Genomic DNA, 15,803 nt, shown 5'->3' with positions numbered 1-15,803 from the left:
AAAAACATTTATTTCAAAATGATATGGTTTGCACAGCATAATGTCTGTCAAATAATTTAACTGCACAAATGTGTTGACTTTCAACTCTTTAGTGAATATTAGTGAACCACAGAGAAAGCTAGGAAGTGCTCCTATGTTAAGAGTTTATATTGTTTTTTTAAACGACTATTCAAGGGGAAGAATGAACTTTCACACTTCGTGTCACAGAGAATGTGACATTTATCACTTAAAGTGTTACGGGCAGCATCTTAATGGTGATTATGTTCCTCATGATCTTTGCACCACTTTCATGAGGTTTTTCTTCTTATGTATTTGTTTGTGTGTCTTTTACTGCCTATGCGTTTTATTTGACTTACAAACCCTTAAAATCCCAAATTCTGATCAGCTGACAGTGAAGTTTCAGATGAGTTTCTCCCTCCCTCTGTGCTTATTGTGTAAATAGAACCAAACCGGAGAATTAAAGAAAGTGCCATTTATATTTCTGTCCCCAATCCGTGCTTTTCAGATATGCCACGAAGAAAATGTGACAGTTTCATAAATCATCCTTGATATGATTCATTTATCAAATGTATTAATACACCAATGCACTGTATTCCACATGACCATGAGGTGAATCACCCCAGCAAATGCACACATAAAGCATTACCTGATTTAAAAAAAAAAGGTGACTGTGCATTTTCCATTTAGTTTCAAATTACAGGTGCGGCAAGGAAAATGTGTTGTCTGGATAGGAACCAAGTGATTGGAGTCGTTGTCACTGTTTTCACGTACTGTTTGATGTGTAATTGTATAAATATGAAAATGAAAAATAAAAGAATGGCCTGGGTTGCAATTGCTGTGTAATTCTTAAATACTATATGAATGAAAGATGAATCATTTTCCTTCACATGTATTTAATCTTGGATTCTCAACAATAAATTAGATTCCAGCAGCCCGCTGATAGCCTTTTGCTGCATGCATGCTTAAGCCTTCATAAGGTTGCTTTTGCACACACATGTAGTTTCTTTCTATCCAAGACACATGAACAAGTTGTGATAGGAATCACAAGAGATCCTTCCCTCCTGCGTAAAATGCTGCAGTTACCGTTTGTCTGGTCCCGACGGAGGGCTTCACATCTCTGGGAAGCAGCAGCAGCGATGGGGTTAGTCCCCTCTCAGGTCCTCCTACTGTGTGGGTCAGCTCAGCCTACCCTCTGCATCACAACAGATTGCCCAAACACAGAAGTGTCCTGCCTCACTCAAACAGCAACAGCTAGTGTTCCTCCACAGAGAAAGCAGCCGTGATTTATCGGGACCGGATAAAGATGTGGGGCAGCTCACTGCCTCAGTTCTAAATAACGGTACTTATGACAGCTGTAATTCATGGGCTTTATGGTTCATGGGATGTACTCTGGCGGAAAACGTATAATTGGACTTTACTGTAAACATCCCTCCCTTCTGCCAGTGGGCTTTGAAATGAGATCTGTCTGTGGCAGATGGGGAAACAGGATTGTTCGGTATCAATATGTTCTATCTCCCATTGTTTTTTGGATCATAGCTGGATCTTCTCTCAGTGTCTGTGTGGGTTTGGTGGATTAGAAACTCTAGACTAAGAATGGGTCACAACTAACAGTTCACTTTACTACTTCTTCAGAGAAAAACAAATGCGATGTTTGATTTGAGCCACAAGTGGTCAGTGCTGCCCCATTTTATGCTTCTGATGAAAGGTGCTGCAAAGGGCCATGGGTTGTTATTGTTTTTTCAGGGTATTTAGGGACTGTTAGTGCAGTTTACATTTTATAATTAAAAATTACACAACTAAGCACAATAAGTTTGTAAAATAAGGATTTTAATTCACCACTATTCAGGTAAAAAATAATGAAGAGATGCGCACACGCATGAATACAACCATTTGTATTTATGCAACCATCAAGCAAAAATAAAATGTAAGCAAACAGTATCTGTGATTAATAGTTGTTATAATAAAAAACTATATGTGACAGAGTGATGCTGAAAAATGAATACATGCACAAAAAATAATGACAATGAAGAAAAAAAAGGAATACAAACAAAACTGATTAGCAAAGATTTGGTTGCTCCATAACTCCTTTATTATAGTTTAACACACAAAGCAAATTGTTTCTTGCGCTCTGTTCAAGGATGCTGTCAGTTTACACAATGTGGCTGTTCAACATGTAGCCTACTGCACCCTCAGAAAACAGAGGACCAGTTTGATAGCACCATTATGAAAGGCACAATAAAATAGGATTCACACACACACATTATTGTGCGCAACGTTGTTCTTTAAAACAAGGAATAAAACTGTAAAAAAAGACAAAAAACAACAGTAAGTAGCTAATATCTGCAACTCTGTCTGAACGGGGAGAAAAATATTCTTTGGTTTGGGAGGTAAAGGAGACTGGAGGGTCAAAGAAAGCAGCTGCCTCATGGATGACGGAGAACATAAAAAAAGATAGTTTGTCCGGGGCAGGGCCTGCTGGGGGAATCCACTAGGATGGAGATGTGTAGTGATTGCTGGGCTGCAGATGGTCCGTCTGCACTGCTTTGTCTTTACCTGTGGGTCACCTGGTTGTTGAGGAGGCCTGGGAACGTCTGTTCTGTTTCAGTGCTTAATGAGCCACCTAGCAGAGACAGAGAGAGTTACCACCTCCACTCTTAGTCCTTGTTTCACATTGGATACGAACAGTTTTAATCACCTCCAGTGATAAATGTGGGGGATGTCTGCACTGCTAATTGCTTGTCTTCAATGTGATATAAATCAGAAAATCATGTGAATTTTATACTGTCTCGCATATATATATATAATACTAGAGCGTAAGTTTAATAGTGACACTCAAGGTCTACTTTTTCCAGAGCTTTCAGCTGCATTTCACAGTCTTCACTCAAACTAATTTAGGGTTTACTATCTCCTTTCCACCACCTCGTTTCTCTCACATGACCTAACTTTCATACAGGTCATGTGATGACAGCTGAACCGACTCCATGATAACTGAGCAAACTCCCATCTGCTGATGAAGACCATGATATGGGTTTGAGAAGCTTCAGAAAAAGCAAGTGCGTGGACCTTGAGTAAAATGTCTTTTGTCAAATTATATAATTTCAAATAACTTAGTAAAATCAGTAGTGATCAGTAACACATGAAGTGTCAATTGGACAGTATAATATGTATTCCTACTGAAAGGAGTCATAGTCAAAGCCATGGCATGTATTTTGTGTTTTTCAAACTCAAATGTTATACATTTTATGAATGTAAATTAATTCCACATGACTGTAATGCGCCAAAATTGCATTTAGTAACATCAAAATCAATGTAGCTACTACATGTGCTTATCACTGACATGTATGTTACATTCATGATTTAACAGTTGAATATGCATAACGGGTGCACTGTGCAATATCTGGCCACATGCTCAAAACAAATAGGGGGCAGCATTTCACCTCTACTACTGACTCCAGACAATCTAAATTTAGGGGAGGACGAACACGAAAATACGAGACATTTGGTTGTTTCTGCCACTTTGGATTTAATCCAATAACCGAACTATTGAAACGTACACACACACTGTACTTTCCACGTGATTGACCAGCTCTCGTCTTGTAACACCACTTGGGGCACAAGTGGTGTTACAAGACGGTACGGGCCGGGCCTGGGCTAGCTGGTTATCATGGTCAGTTCATTAAATATCTCTGCAACACAAAACATAGACGTCTTTGACACACTGTAAACTCTTCACGTCCTGTTGATAATGTTTTGAATGTTTTAAATTTAAATTCTGGCCAGATCTTATACATTGCACCTTTAAATTATTTGATCATCAACATTTCATAGATCCATGAAATACATCCATAGTAGATGTTACGGATATTCATCAAAATAACTGAAAGTTTTTTAAATTCTTGCATTATGGATGAAATTAAAGACAAAATTCAATAGAAAAATTCGATGCACTTTGTGTTGATTTTTAGATCTTTCCCTTTAAATCGGCTGTGTAATTTAAACAGACTCATTTTGTTCTCATCAACAGCTAACAAAACATATTCGTCCTTTAATTATTATCGACAAACAACACGTGTGTAAAGCAATAAATGCTAGTTGGTAGATATTGGGGTTTATTTCGTCTTTGTAGCGGAACCTTTATGCTGAGACTAGGTTTCAGCGGCGGACAGTTTTAACTGATGGACCGTCGTTTGTTTACACGTGAGGTTTGTACAGGGCTGCAATTTCGCACGTGAATTGTTTAAATTACACATACCGTTGTCTGACCTGTTAATATATAAATATTTGTATTTTGTAATATTCATAAAGAGTAATTTACATTTTTACTGGAATGGTTCAGCTTCAGTTAGCTAGTTAGCTCGTTTTAGCTCGTTTTTCGGGCTGTTTAACATTACAAGTTATCAGGTGGTGGTATTATACACACCGTTTGTTATTCATTTATTGACAGACCTCAGTTTAAAATGGGAAAACTAAGGAGGAAACACAACTGGAAGGGAAGACAGCAAAGTGACACCCAACCAGCAGCAGAGGAAGAGAAGACAAACGTCGTTGTGGAACTTCAAGGTAAGAATTCACAGATGAAATCTATAAACTGGTGAAGTTAATTTGGTCTTTATTGCCACTTAAATGTGTTGTCAGTTTTGGTTTGTAACACTTGTTGTCATCAGATGGGGACAGGCTAAAAGGTGTAGACCAGAGCAACGCTTTGGTCCTCCCAGCCAGCAAAGCCAACAAGAAGAAAGCCTCAGTGACACCTGTCTCCACCAGAAAGGCCCTCACCAAGAAGCAGAGGAAAGAGCTGCAGAAGGTCCTGGAGCGCAAGGAAAAGAAAGCTCAGGTGAGACACAGGTTGATGCTGCAGCAGGTTCACTCAAGGGTTTAAGAAGACAGGGGGTCCCCTGATCAGGTTTCACAGTCTTTTTAATCTGGGCCAACTTTGGTCCAGTTCATACGTACACTGAAGCAAATCTAAGGAGTTGCAGCTTTTCTGTGTTTTATTTAACTATAAATTGAATATCTTTGGGTTTTTCGACCATCAGTCAGGCCAAAAAAATGTAAGACTCTGGGATCTTCTGATGACTTTTTAGTTTTTTTTAACTTTTTATAGGCCCTAATGATCACTAAAACCATCACTAAATGTTTATCTTATCAAAAAGATTGATTACAGCTGAGAGATTGATTACAAATCCAAACAATTAATTAAATCACAGTCTTGTTTATTAATACATATACATGAATCTTAACTTGATGGTAAAATAGTGATGCCTAAAATACCACATGTCTTTGGAAATCTTCTAAAACGTACCCAGACTGTAGATATTAGCGCTGGGTATTGAAGCAAAAGGCAATTTTGAAGTACAGACTTTAATGAGCACATATCAAAGTAGAGTCGTAAGTTGGCCTTGATGGTCTGGTCAGTCATGTAGTCTCGTTTATTTATTCTTTGTCAGATAGTTCCTGATTTAAATTACATGTTTTCGAATTTTAAGGAGCTTTTGTACGGCTGCTTGTTCAGACAACGTTTAACTTTGGTTTCTTTTATTGAATGAAAAAAGGTTTAATAGAGAAATGTGTTTCTTATCACATGTTGACCTGAGATGTTCTTTGGGGCATTGCTTTTATTACAGACAGTAAAGAGATGACAAGAAATGAGGGAGAGAGAGAAACAAAGATAAAAAGAAAGAAAAATAGTTTTCTTATATCAGAATTGGTGTTACTACTGAAAATGTTCATATGATGTCCAGCCCTAGACACACGATTGAACCAATTTATTCCTACCCAGTTATTCACAGTAACTCACCCTGCATAAGATCATTGGGTATACTGGATTTTGTCAATTGTCATACTTTTAGTAACTCTGTCAACAAAGGAGATATTAAGGACTAGATCACAACCCACTCACCTGGTTTCCTGTCTTTCTCGTCCAGAGAGCAGACATCCTGATCAAACTAGCCGAGGTGCAGCTTCCAGAGTCCGAACTGAAGCTGCTGTACACCACGTCCAAACTGGGATTGGGAGACAAACTTTACCAGACCAAAGAGTAAGTGCACAGATGCAACATTTAAGCGAAGAAAAGCAAAAAAAGGTATTTTTGTCATTGGAAGATGTGGAGAAGGTGGAGTCAGGGGTCTTACTATTTTTGGGGTATTTTTAGGTTACCAGATGAAATAAAAGATGGAGAGTCAGGACCAAAGATCAGCAGTCTCAGTGGAGCAAACAGAAAAAGAAAATGGAAAGAAGAAGAGGAGGACGAAGAAGAGGAACGAGAGGCGGAAGAGAGCAGCGATCTCGACACCTCGTCAGATGAGGAAAAGGAAGATGAAGAAGTGAACGAGACCACAGAGGTGACCACCCCTCCTTGTCAGGAGACGGGGGACAAACAGGAAGTGAAGGAAGAACAGCCCAAAACGGAACAAGACGGACAGAATGAGAAGACTTCAGATCAGGAGAAAGTGGACACCAAGACGCCGCCCCAGCCGGCTGTCTTCATTCCTGTCGACCGATCAGCAGAGATACAGGTGTGTGAAAACCACAGGGGTTCTATTCAGACAGGTGTGTGTGGTTTTAGTTTGTGGGTGTGCTTTAAGTGCGTTTCAACCTGCTGCTACAGGAGGCTCGTCTGAAGCTGCCCGTGCTGGCGGAGGAGCAGGTCATCATGGAGGCAGTGAGAGAAAACCCCTGCATCGTCATCTGTGGAGAGACAGGAAGTGGAAAGACCACTCAAGTGCCTCAGTTTCTGTATGAAGCTGGCTACGCCAGGTAGGCTAATGTTTACCTGGTAAAAACAGCTTACACGCGGATGCACATTCGTGTGTGTGATATCATGTGGTTACTGTTGTCTTCTTGCTTCTGGTTTCCTGCAGCGGCAGCGGAATAATCGGCATCACAGAGCCAAGAAGAGTGGCAGCTGTCAGCATGTCCCACAGAGTGGCCAAAGAGATGAACCTGTCCACACGGTAACAGACACTGAAGATATTTCAAATGAAACTGACTTGGGGGGGGTTTGCTTTTCACAGAAACATTTAGTAAATGTAGTGTGTGTTGCATGTTTGTGCGTCCGTGTTTAGGGTGGTGTCATACCAGATTCGATACGAGGGGAACGTGACCAGTGATACCAAGATCAAGTTCATGACAGATGGTGTTCTGCTGAAGGAGATTCAGAAGGTATCATTTCCTGAAATATATTAGTAAACATGACATGACTTTTGCTTACTGGTGTATCTGATGCCATTTTGACAATGAAACGAGGCGGTGGAGAAACATCCAGGTAGATGCTGCTTTCCTTCATGACCACTGAGTGATGGATAGCGAAAGTCACAGGGAGAGTGATGAATGTGTGATTATGTTTAGTCTGTCTTTAAGAGAACCCAGCTTTTTCATTATGTAAAATGATTTGAATCCTCTTTTTCAGTTTCGACTCGGTGGGTTTAACCTGAAACATTTTTCTTCTTCTTTTCTGTTTTGATGGAACAAATGTTTTAGTTTTTTTTCAAGGTTCTTATGAGTGTCCTTTTTGTTGCTCATTCAAAAGGAATCGATGGGAAAACATAATTTGTGAAAAATATATATGTAGTAAGATTATATCACATTTATACACTGAGCGCTTCAATCTTTTGAAGGATGATGTGAGAGATTTAAGAACCTCATATGAGGATATTGAGACGTAGTGTTTTCAGTCTGAAATTCAACTAAATGAGCTACAAAAATCGCAACTTCAATAAGCCATGATACGGTAGTTTTTTTCAGTGTAAATACGAGTAATGGGAAAGCATTTTCTTTAATTTAATTTCCTTTTAATTACCTTGATGTTCCTGCATTTCATTCAGTGTCTCTGTCTTGTCTCATAGGATTTCCTTCTCCAGAGATACAGTGTGATAATCATAGACGAGGCTCATGAAAGGAGTGTGTACACAGACATCCTCATCGGACTGCTGTCTCGTATCGTCCCGCTCAGAAACAAGGTGAGAGACTCTGCTGTAAAAACACCCTGAATGTTTAAAGGATGTACAGACAGCATGCATCACAGGACATTATCTCATCTTCATCTCCCTGCTCCCACTCTTCACGTCTCTGCAGAAAGGTCTGCCCATGAAGCTGCTGGTCATGTCGGCTACTCTGCGAGTGGAGGACTTCACAGACAACGCCAAGCTGTTCAGGACGCCGCCGCCTGTCACCAAGGTGGACGCTCGCCAGTTCCCGGTCACCATACATTTCAACAAACGCACCCCGATGGAGGATTACACCGGAGATGCTTTCCAGAAAATCTGCAAGATCCACCGGATGCTGCCTCCAGGTGCAAATACACACACGTGACAGATATCATTTTTGGCTCTTACATGACCTGAAAGATGGGCTCTTATTTTCTGGAGGGGAAGCAGTTTAACTGAACATTCTGAATTTGATCAGATTAAAGAAGGAAAGAGAATCTTGTAGCTTCACAGCATCGATAGATGTGTTTGTTAAGATATTGTGGTGGGATGCCTGAAGAATTACACATTGTACATTTTACAGTGTAGTTTCTAAATGTGAACTGTAAGTAAGCAGGACAGGAGTTTTACCTTCACACACACACACACACACACACACACACCACCCTGATGCCTCGTCTCTCCCCTTCAGGTGGGATCCTGGTGTTTCTGACCGGTCAGGCAGAGGTTCACAATCTGTGCAGAAAACTGAGAAACGCTTTCCCCTTCAGGAAGGGTAACACAACGACAGGTGAGCCTGAAACACACCTGTTTGCCCCCCTCAAAAACTCTGACATATATACATTTCTGAGTATAATTTTGTATATTACATGTTTTTGTGTTTAGGTGAAGACGAGGAAGCAGAGACCTCAGAGGCGATGAGGAAGTTTAAAAAGGCCAAACGGAAGAAGGCAGTCGTAAGTCTGCTTTTAGTAAAATACCCCTAAAAGCCACCGTAAACTAGAACATTTCTTCTTTTGTAAGAGTGTGTACTTGCATATTTTGAGAGTGTTATCTCTGTCTTTCAGTCTCTGCCCCGAATCGACCTGGACAACTACTCTGCCCTCCCGCTGGACGAAGGGGACGAGGACAGAGAGGCAGGTATCGGATACGAGGACGATGACGGCTCTGACCTGGAGTTCGGAGACGATCCCGCCGGTGCAGGTGAGCTGCTCCAAATGAATCCTTCTTCAAATCCAGCTGGATGTGTTTCAGATGAGTGCTTCTACTAATTCTGCTCTGTGTTTTGTTTTTTGCAGAGGAGAAGGCCGACCCCTCTATTCCCCTCTACGTTCTCCCTCTGTACTCCCTGTTGGCTCCAGAGCAGCAGGCCAAGGTGAGATTATTATCTTATGTCAGCACTAAACTAATCCATGACAAGAAGTTGGGTTGCTTTTGCATACACAGACAGAGTTAAAGATTTGGACTTGTGTCCTAAATTTCCCAGCAACAGTACTTTAGCTGCATCCATCATGGACATCCACTGCACTGCTAACGTTGTAAAAATATTGGCTAAATATATAGCATTTGGGGTAGAAAATGGAGGATGTTTTTAACCCTCTGAACCCCTAAACCAGCAGGCGGGATGGAAAAGCAGGTTTTCATGAAACACAATTGCCAAAAATACACCGTTTATCTTTGCCTGTAAAAACAGACATCTTCGTACGATTTTCAAATTTCCAACGGTCCTTAATGACATCATGTGTGACGCTTCAGTCGGATGACACAACCAAATTGAAGCTTAAAATTGTGATATTTCATCAAAAAAAAAAGTTATTATGTTATTCTACTTGTCTCGATTCAAATTGTATAAACCGTTTGCACTAACCAGATCAGTAGAGGTTGAAAATATGTAGGTAGTTCAATATAATTAGCACATCGAGCCTCAGTTTTGTTCCAACATTGGTAACACTTGTGGGCACTCGAAAAATGTTGTATACATAGATTCCATTGTTTTCCAATTTTTGTAAATTCAATTATCAAAGAAATTCAACTTGAGCAAAGAACTCCCTTTAACTGCTTTTATTACATTGCAGATTTGTGCTGTTCCCACGACTGGTTCTAGTTTCTAGCTCAAAGCATCTTGACGTGTAGATTAAGAGGCTCAGGTTTTTGCCTCCTTTGTGACAAAGTAGTCCTTCAACCTATTAAGTGAAGTCCCTGTTATGTCCATAACAAAACAGGATTTTGAGAGTGTGTACTTGTCTTGATGTTTCTTGTAAAAATGTGATGTTTGTACAGGATATAAATTAGTGTGATAGAAGGCAGTTTTATGCATGCCTACCAGTACACAATAACGTAACAATTCAAGGCATTGTTTTCCAGAAAATAAATTTGATTTTGACCTAAAAATACACAAAAATGAATATCTAAAAATGTTTTTGTACAAATTTAAGGTTTAGCCAAACCGTTAGCTGTTCTCAGCCCTCGCTGTCCAACAGTTGAGGTGAGGTTTTTTGAGGTGTCAATAAACGTTTACAGTGATATCTTGTATCTCACCTGCAGGTGTTCAGGCCTCCTCCCCCTGGAACTCGTCTGTGTGTGGTAGCCACCAACGTGGCCGAGACGTCCCTGACCATCCCCGCCATCAAGTACGTGGTCGACTGCGGACGAGTGAAGAAGCGCTTCTACGACAGAGTGACCGGAGTGTCGTCCTTCAAGGTCATGTGGACCTCACAGGCCTCAGCCAATCAGAGGGCGGGTAGAGCGGGACGAACGGAGCCGGGACACTGCTACAGGTCAGGGCTTTGAAACCGCCACGACTGGATCCCATGGTTGTTTTCTTCTCTTGAAGATTCACAAATGTTGGTCTCTGTGTTTCTATAGGTTGTACTCGTCTGCAGTATTTGGAGACTTCACTTTGTTCTCAGAGGCAGAGATCACTCGCAGGCCTGTGGAGGACCTGGTTTTACAGATGAAGGACCTCAACATAGATAAGGTCAGTAAAAGGTTAACGGAAACTCACCAGCAGGCCTTTGAGTGAAATGCTGCATCTTCTCATAAAAACGGCTTTGTTCTTTTCTGTTCGTGCAGGTGGTCAACTTTCCCTTCCCCACGTCTCCGTCGGCCGAAGCTCTGGTTGCAGCAGAGCAGTTGTTAGTCTCATTGGGAGCTCTGAAAGAGCCGCCTCGCACCGGAAGGTAACTACTGTAGATGGGATACCCTATCTTTACCTGCCTTATAACTGTTGGAACAGTTTGGGTCATGTTGAGGGACGTTTCTGAGCTCTGAGTTGCCTGGAACGCAGCATTTGACACTTTTATGTGGACATTTCAGTAACAAAGCCTTTTATATTTTTATTTTTATTTAAAATGTTGACTCTGTCTTAGTTTACCCAGTGTGGTGAGACAGATTGAGCTAGTTATTAGTCGTGTCACATGTCCACACTTGTAAACTGTTTTTGTTTCTCCTCTCAGTGTGAAGGAGATGGAGCGAGCGAGGCTGAGCTGTCCCATCAGCCCCCTCGGCAGAGCGATGGCTTCGTTCCCCGTGGCGCCGCGTTATGCTAAAATGTTAGCTCTCGGTAAGCAGCAGGATTGCCTTCCTTACGTCATCGCTGTGGTAGCAGCCATGACAGTCCGGGAGATCTTCGAAGACCTCGACAGGTGAGGACGCACGTTTGCTCTAAAGATATCTGTTTATAGATGTTTCAAACTGGAATAGGGGCTTCTGAGGTCTTGCTTTTAGAAATAGTTGTGTCAGAAGGGCTAAGATTAACTGACACAAATGTGAGGTCAGCTGGCTCCTCAATCACACTGCGTACTTAATTTTCTTTTCATTCTCGTAACACAGTTCTGTTTTTCCTCAGACCTGACCGTAGTGAAGACGAGAGCTCCAAGCTCACCCAGCGTCGAGCTCGGCTGACCCAAATGAGGAGGTTGTGGGCTGGGCAAGGAGCACCGCTGCTGCTGGGGGACCTCATGGTCATGCTGGGTAAGCTGTTTTTGTTTTTTTCACAGACCTAATTTTCTTCCAGGTTCCAGGTGAGACTTACGAACATCAGAAAACATTTGATTTGAGGGATCTAACTGGGACCGGGTCTCTGGTTTGTGGTGCCCCAAAAGTCTACAATTACATTTATTTTTGGATACAAACTTTTGTTTTCACCTGATTGCGAGATGCAATAGCAAAAAATGTCAGAGTAAAGAGTGGAGTGAGATATATATATATATATATATATATAAACAGATTTTATCGAACAAAATGTTTTATATTAAGTACCTTGATATGGTTGTACTACAGTTCTGTATACATGTGACAAACAGGTGCTGTTGGTGCTTGTGAATTTGCCGGTTGTACTCCCAAGTTTTGCGAGGAGAACGGCCTGAGGTATAAAGCCATGGTGGAGATCAGGAAGCTCAGAGGACAACTTACCAACGCAGGTACAGAAACACACACAGAAAACTAGGGATGCATCCATACCAATATCTGGCCAATGCTGCCTTAGATAGCTGGATCAGGTGTTGGTGACAATGGGGCCTATTCAATTACATTCTATGTGTAGATACGGTATTCATTGTATACTGGAATTTTGATTCCTGTTTAGGATTTGACAGATTTGTTGCTGCATTTAAAAGTTTTACATGAATCGCAATTCCTTTTAATTTTAAAGATTTTTTTCACCAAGTTGCTGGTTTACAATTTATTATTTTAATCATAAATAACAATTCAGTAAATGTGTACGTTATATTTTGTTGTACAAAGTTAGGATCTGATTTTGCCTTACACATAAAATAATGATCCCAGTCAGTTCCACACAGTGAGGCATGCAGCTGATGAATTAATCTCTGCGTTCTCTCTCATCCCAGTGAACGCAGTTTGTCCAGAGGTGGGAGTATTTGTGAATCCCAAGATGACTCCACCGACAGAGCACCAGGTGGTTTGCTTGCGGCAGATTGTTCTGGCCGGACTGGGAGATCATCTCGCAAGGCGCGTACAGGCAGAAGATTTACTGGACCCCAAATGGAAGAATGGATACAAGGCAAGTAGCTCCGAGGGCTGTAGTTGTGATTAAAGAAGGGAGTTGACTATAGCTCTCCTTCATCATCTCATCTTTATCTGTTTTTGTTCATAGACTCCTCTCCTGGACGACCCGGTGTTCATTCATCCCAGCTCCGCGCTGTTCAAAACGCTGCCGGAGTTCATAGTCTACCAGGAGATCATGGAGACCACCAAGATGTACATGAGAGGTGAATGAGCTTTGATTAAACGCCACATGTGGTATCCAGAGTGCTTGATTTTCACATGGAATTATCTGTGAGAATTAAAAAATATATTTTTCAGATGTGCAGTGGAAAGTTAGAGGTGAACTGAATACTAAGATTCAATGTCAGACTTTAAAACCCCCTGTATTAGACAAATCAAAGGATCTCTGGTGTGATGTTCTCTTTGCTTCACACGGCTGCGAAAAGACAGTTTGGAATTCAAATGTTCTGACACGATTTCCATCAGCCAATCATAACTTGTTACAGACTTCCCTATTGGACATTATTGATTGACGGACAATGTTTTGCTCATTTTTATGTTCTGCGTTTCTCCTGAAAATGTTGCCGAAAATGCAAGATTTCTAAACTGCCATGTTTCAGGACGCCAAAGTTCGCCTTGAACTGTGTGAATTGAATCGTCTAGATTTGCAGGCTGATGGTTTCAGCTGGTGAAATGTCTTCCTCTCTGTCTCCGTCAGGTGTGTCAGCGGTAGAAGCAGAGTGGATCCCAGAGCTTCTGCCCCAGTATTGTCATTCGGGCTCCCCACTGGAGTCGCCATCGCCATGGTTCTGTTCGTCCACCGGCACCATCAGATGTCACCGCCCCAGCATCTTCTGTAGGTTTTCCACAGCTGATTATCATGCCTGTCTTTGTGCCAAAAAGGTGTCTCTGCTTACGCTTGTGTGATTGTTGTGCTTCTCCTGCAGTCCGTGTAGGTTGGCCGCTGCCAGCAGTGGAGATGGAATATCCAGACGACCTCGATCGCTACAAAATGTTTGCAAGGTTTCTGCTTGAGGGACAGGTACTGCAGCACGTTTTATCAGCTCTGTTCAGTCGTCACTCAAGCTTCAGTTAGGCTTGAACCTGACCACTCTGTCCAATCCTTAACAGTCCTGATCACTGCTAGAGGACAAAATAATAACAGTATTATTATTATTAATAATAATAATAAACTATCCTAAAAACTCCTCCTCCCTTTTATTGTTTATTTGGATCTCCAGCAGTTATATTGGCAAAAACTACTCAGCCTTACTTCTCTTAGTAAAATATACAGCATTATCAACAACTCCATAATAAATTGAACAGTTTACACTATCACCTCCACTACACCCAATAAAATAAAATACAAAACAAAACTGATCATGAATACAAATCAAACCAAAAATGAATTCTAAATTCAAAACATTTACATTCTTTAACATATTAACCATTGCACACTTTAAAAGTTGGAAGAATGCTGCCGGCAGCTGACCAAACCTGACAGGAACTGTGATGTTTGCTTTGTCTGGTCCTCAGGTCTGTCCTAAACTAATGAAACACAGCAGCCTCCTCCTCTCAAACCCCTCCATCATGCTGAAAACGTGGGCAAAGTAAGTCGGCCCTCTCACACACTGATCCGCTTTCTCCATGCCAACTTTCCATTTTTGTCAAACTACAAATGAACTTGTTTCAAAGAAAGGACTTTTCTCTTACTGCTGTGTCTGTGCTGCTTTAGGCTGCAGCCGAGGACGGAGACTTTGCTGGGAGTGCTGGTGTCAAAGAGGGTCGACTGCAGAGACGCCCTTCTCTCTGTCTGGAAAACTGAAGATAAATGTGAGGATTTCATTTAATTGGCATGGCTTTCTGCTCGAGTCTGATTTTTATTTGCCTTTCATTTTTATCTTGTTTCATTGTGTATTTTTCTCCTCCCTACAGTCCTGTTGTCTGCATACTGCCAGTGGTTACCTGAAACCTTGCATCAAGAAGTGGCCAAAAGTTGGCCCCCGATATGAAGAACTACATCTAAATAAGAAGGCAGAAATGATGTTACACACTTGTTCAGAGACTCATGTTGATCTACAAATTCGTAGAACTCCCTTCTGTACCATCAGAGTTTTTAAATGTTCTCTCAAAGTGCAACTACAATACCACAGCACTGCCTTTTCTTAGTTTTGTATTTTATATACTGTATAACGACTTTTAACTTGTTATCAGTGTGCTGCTGTCAGTTATGTTTGTCTGATTTGGTCTTCATAAGACTCAATAAAAACTGCTTGGCTTTGAATAAGGCTGCTGTGCGATTTATTCATGCTCTATGTAAACTGGTTGGTAAATATTAAAGGGCAGCTCCACTGATTTTACACATAAGTGACGTTTACTAGGCACGAGGAGTATAATGCTTAATAATAGTAATCTCAGTTTGGGCATGGACATGAACAACAGGCTGTGTCTATTGAGAATATAATTGGTTGAAAATGAATGTGCATTTTTGTAGCTTTTGACCATTTCATTATCTTCCTCAGCAGATGGGTGTCAGAATTCTAGATGTTCAAATTAAGATTTGAAATTGTCACGACCTTGGAAACCATCAGTTCAACAAACGGACTCACCACAAAGTATTTAGTAGAAAAATCACAAGAAACCCCCAAATTAAAATGCCGTCTTTGCAATAGCATAGTCACGTGAGACCTAAAAACAAACGCGTTTTGGCATCAAGCCCTCGTCAGTTTAAACTCCAAAAACAGGTCAAAGTCAGGATATCTCAGCCTCTGTTGCTTCTTCTATTTTGGCATTTTATTTTTTAATTCAACTTCATGGAAGTGCTATTTTTGGAGAAACAATATAAAATCATTTTTAATATTACAGAGGCTAAAT

At 41.0% G+C, this 15,803-nt stretch overlaps 1 protein-coding gene across 2 annotated transcripts; it reads left to right on the top strand.

Moving 5' to 3' along the window:
* Positions 1-4,176: 4,176 nt before the first annotated feature.
* Positions 4,177-15,216, top strand: dhx37 (DEAH (Asp-Glu-Ala-His) box polypeptide 37). Of its 2 annotated transcripts, XM_076098811.1 has the most exons (27): positions 4,177-4,202; positions 4,445-4,560; positions 4,665-4,834; positions 5,925-6,037; positions 6,152-6,515; positions 6,608-6,756; positions 6,861-6,953; positions 7,065-7,161; positions 7,845-7,958; positions 8,074-8,290; positions 8,617-8,715; positions 8,811-8,881; positions 8,993-9,128; positions 9,224-9,300; positions 10,470-10,702; positions 10,791-10,902; positions 10,998-11,104; positions 11,381-11,569; positions 11,773-11,897; positions 12,230-12,346; positions 12,773-12,945; positions 13,039-13,153; positions 13,648-13,785; positions 13,877-13,971; positions 14,466-14,539; positions 14,665-14,762; positions 14,865-15,216. In XM_076098811.1, exons 2-27 carry the CDS (start codon positions 4,458-4,460, stop codon positions 14,939-14,941), a joined length of 3,456 nt encoding a protein of 1,151 aa, XP_075954926.1. In that variant the 5' UTR covers positions 4,177-4,202; positions 4,445-4,457; the 3' UTR covers positions 14,942-15,216. The 2 variants fall into 2 exon arrangements, with proteins under 2 accessions (XP_075954926.1, XP_075954925.1); XM_076098810.1 differs by lacking the exon at positions 4,177-4,202 and having other exon boundaries at positions 4,220-4,560.
* Positions 15,217-15,803: the final 587 nt, after the last annotated feature.

Source organism: Anarhichas minor, unplaced genomic scaffold, assembly GCF_050575085.1.
Source record: "Anarhichas minor isolate MPS153535 unplaced genomic scaffold, ASM5057508v1 ptg000025l, whole genome shotgun sequence".
Classification (NCBI taxonomy): domain Eukaryota; kingdom Metazoa; phylum Chordata; class Actinopteri; order Perciformes; family Anarhichadidae; genus Anarhichas; species Anarhichas minor.
Note: the sequence above shows the minus strand (reverse complement) of the source record. Positions and strands in the feature narration are given on the sequence as shown.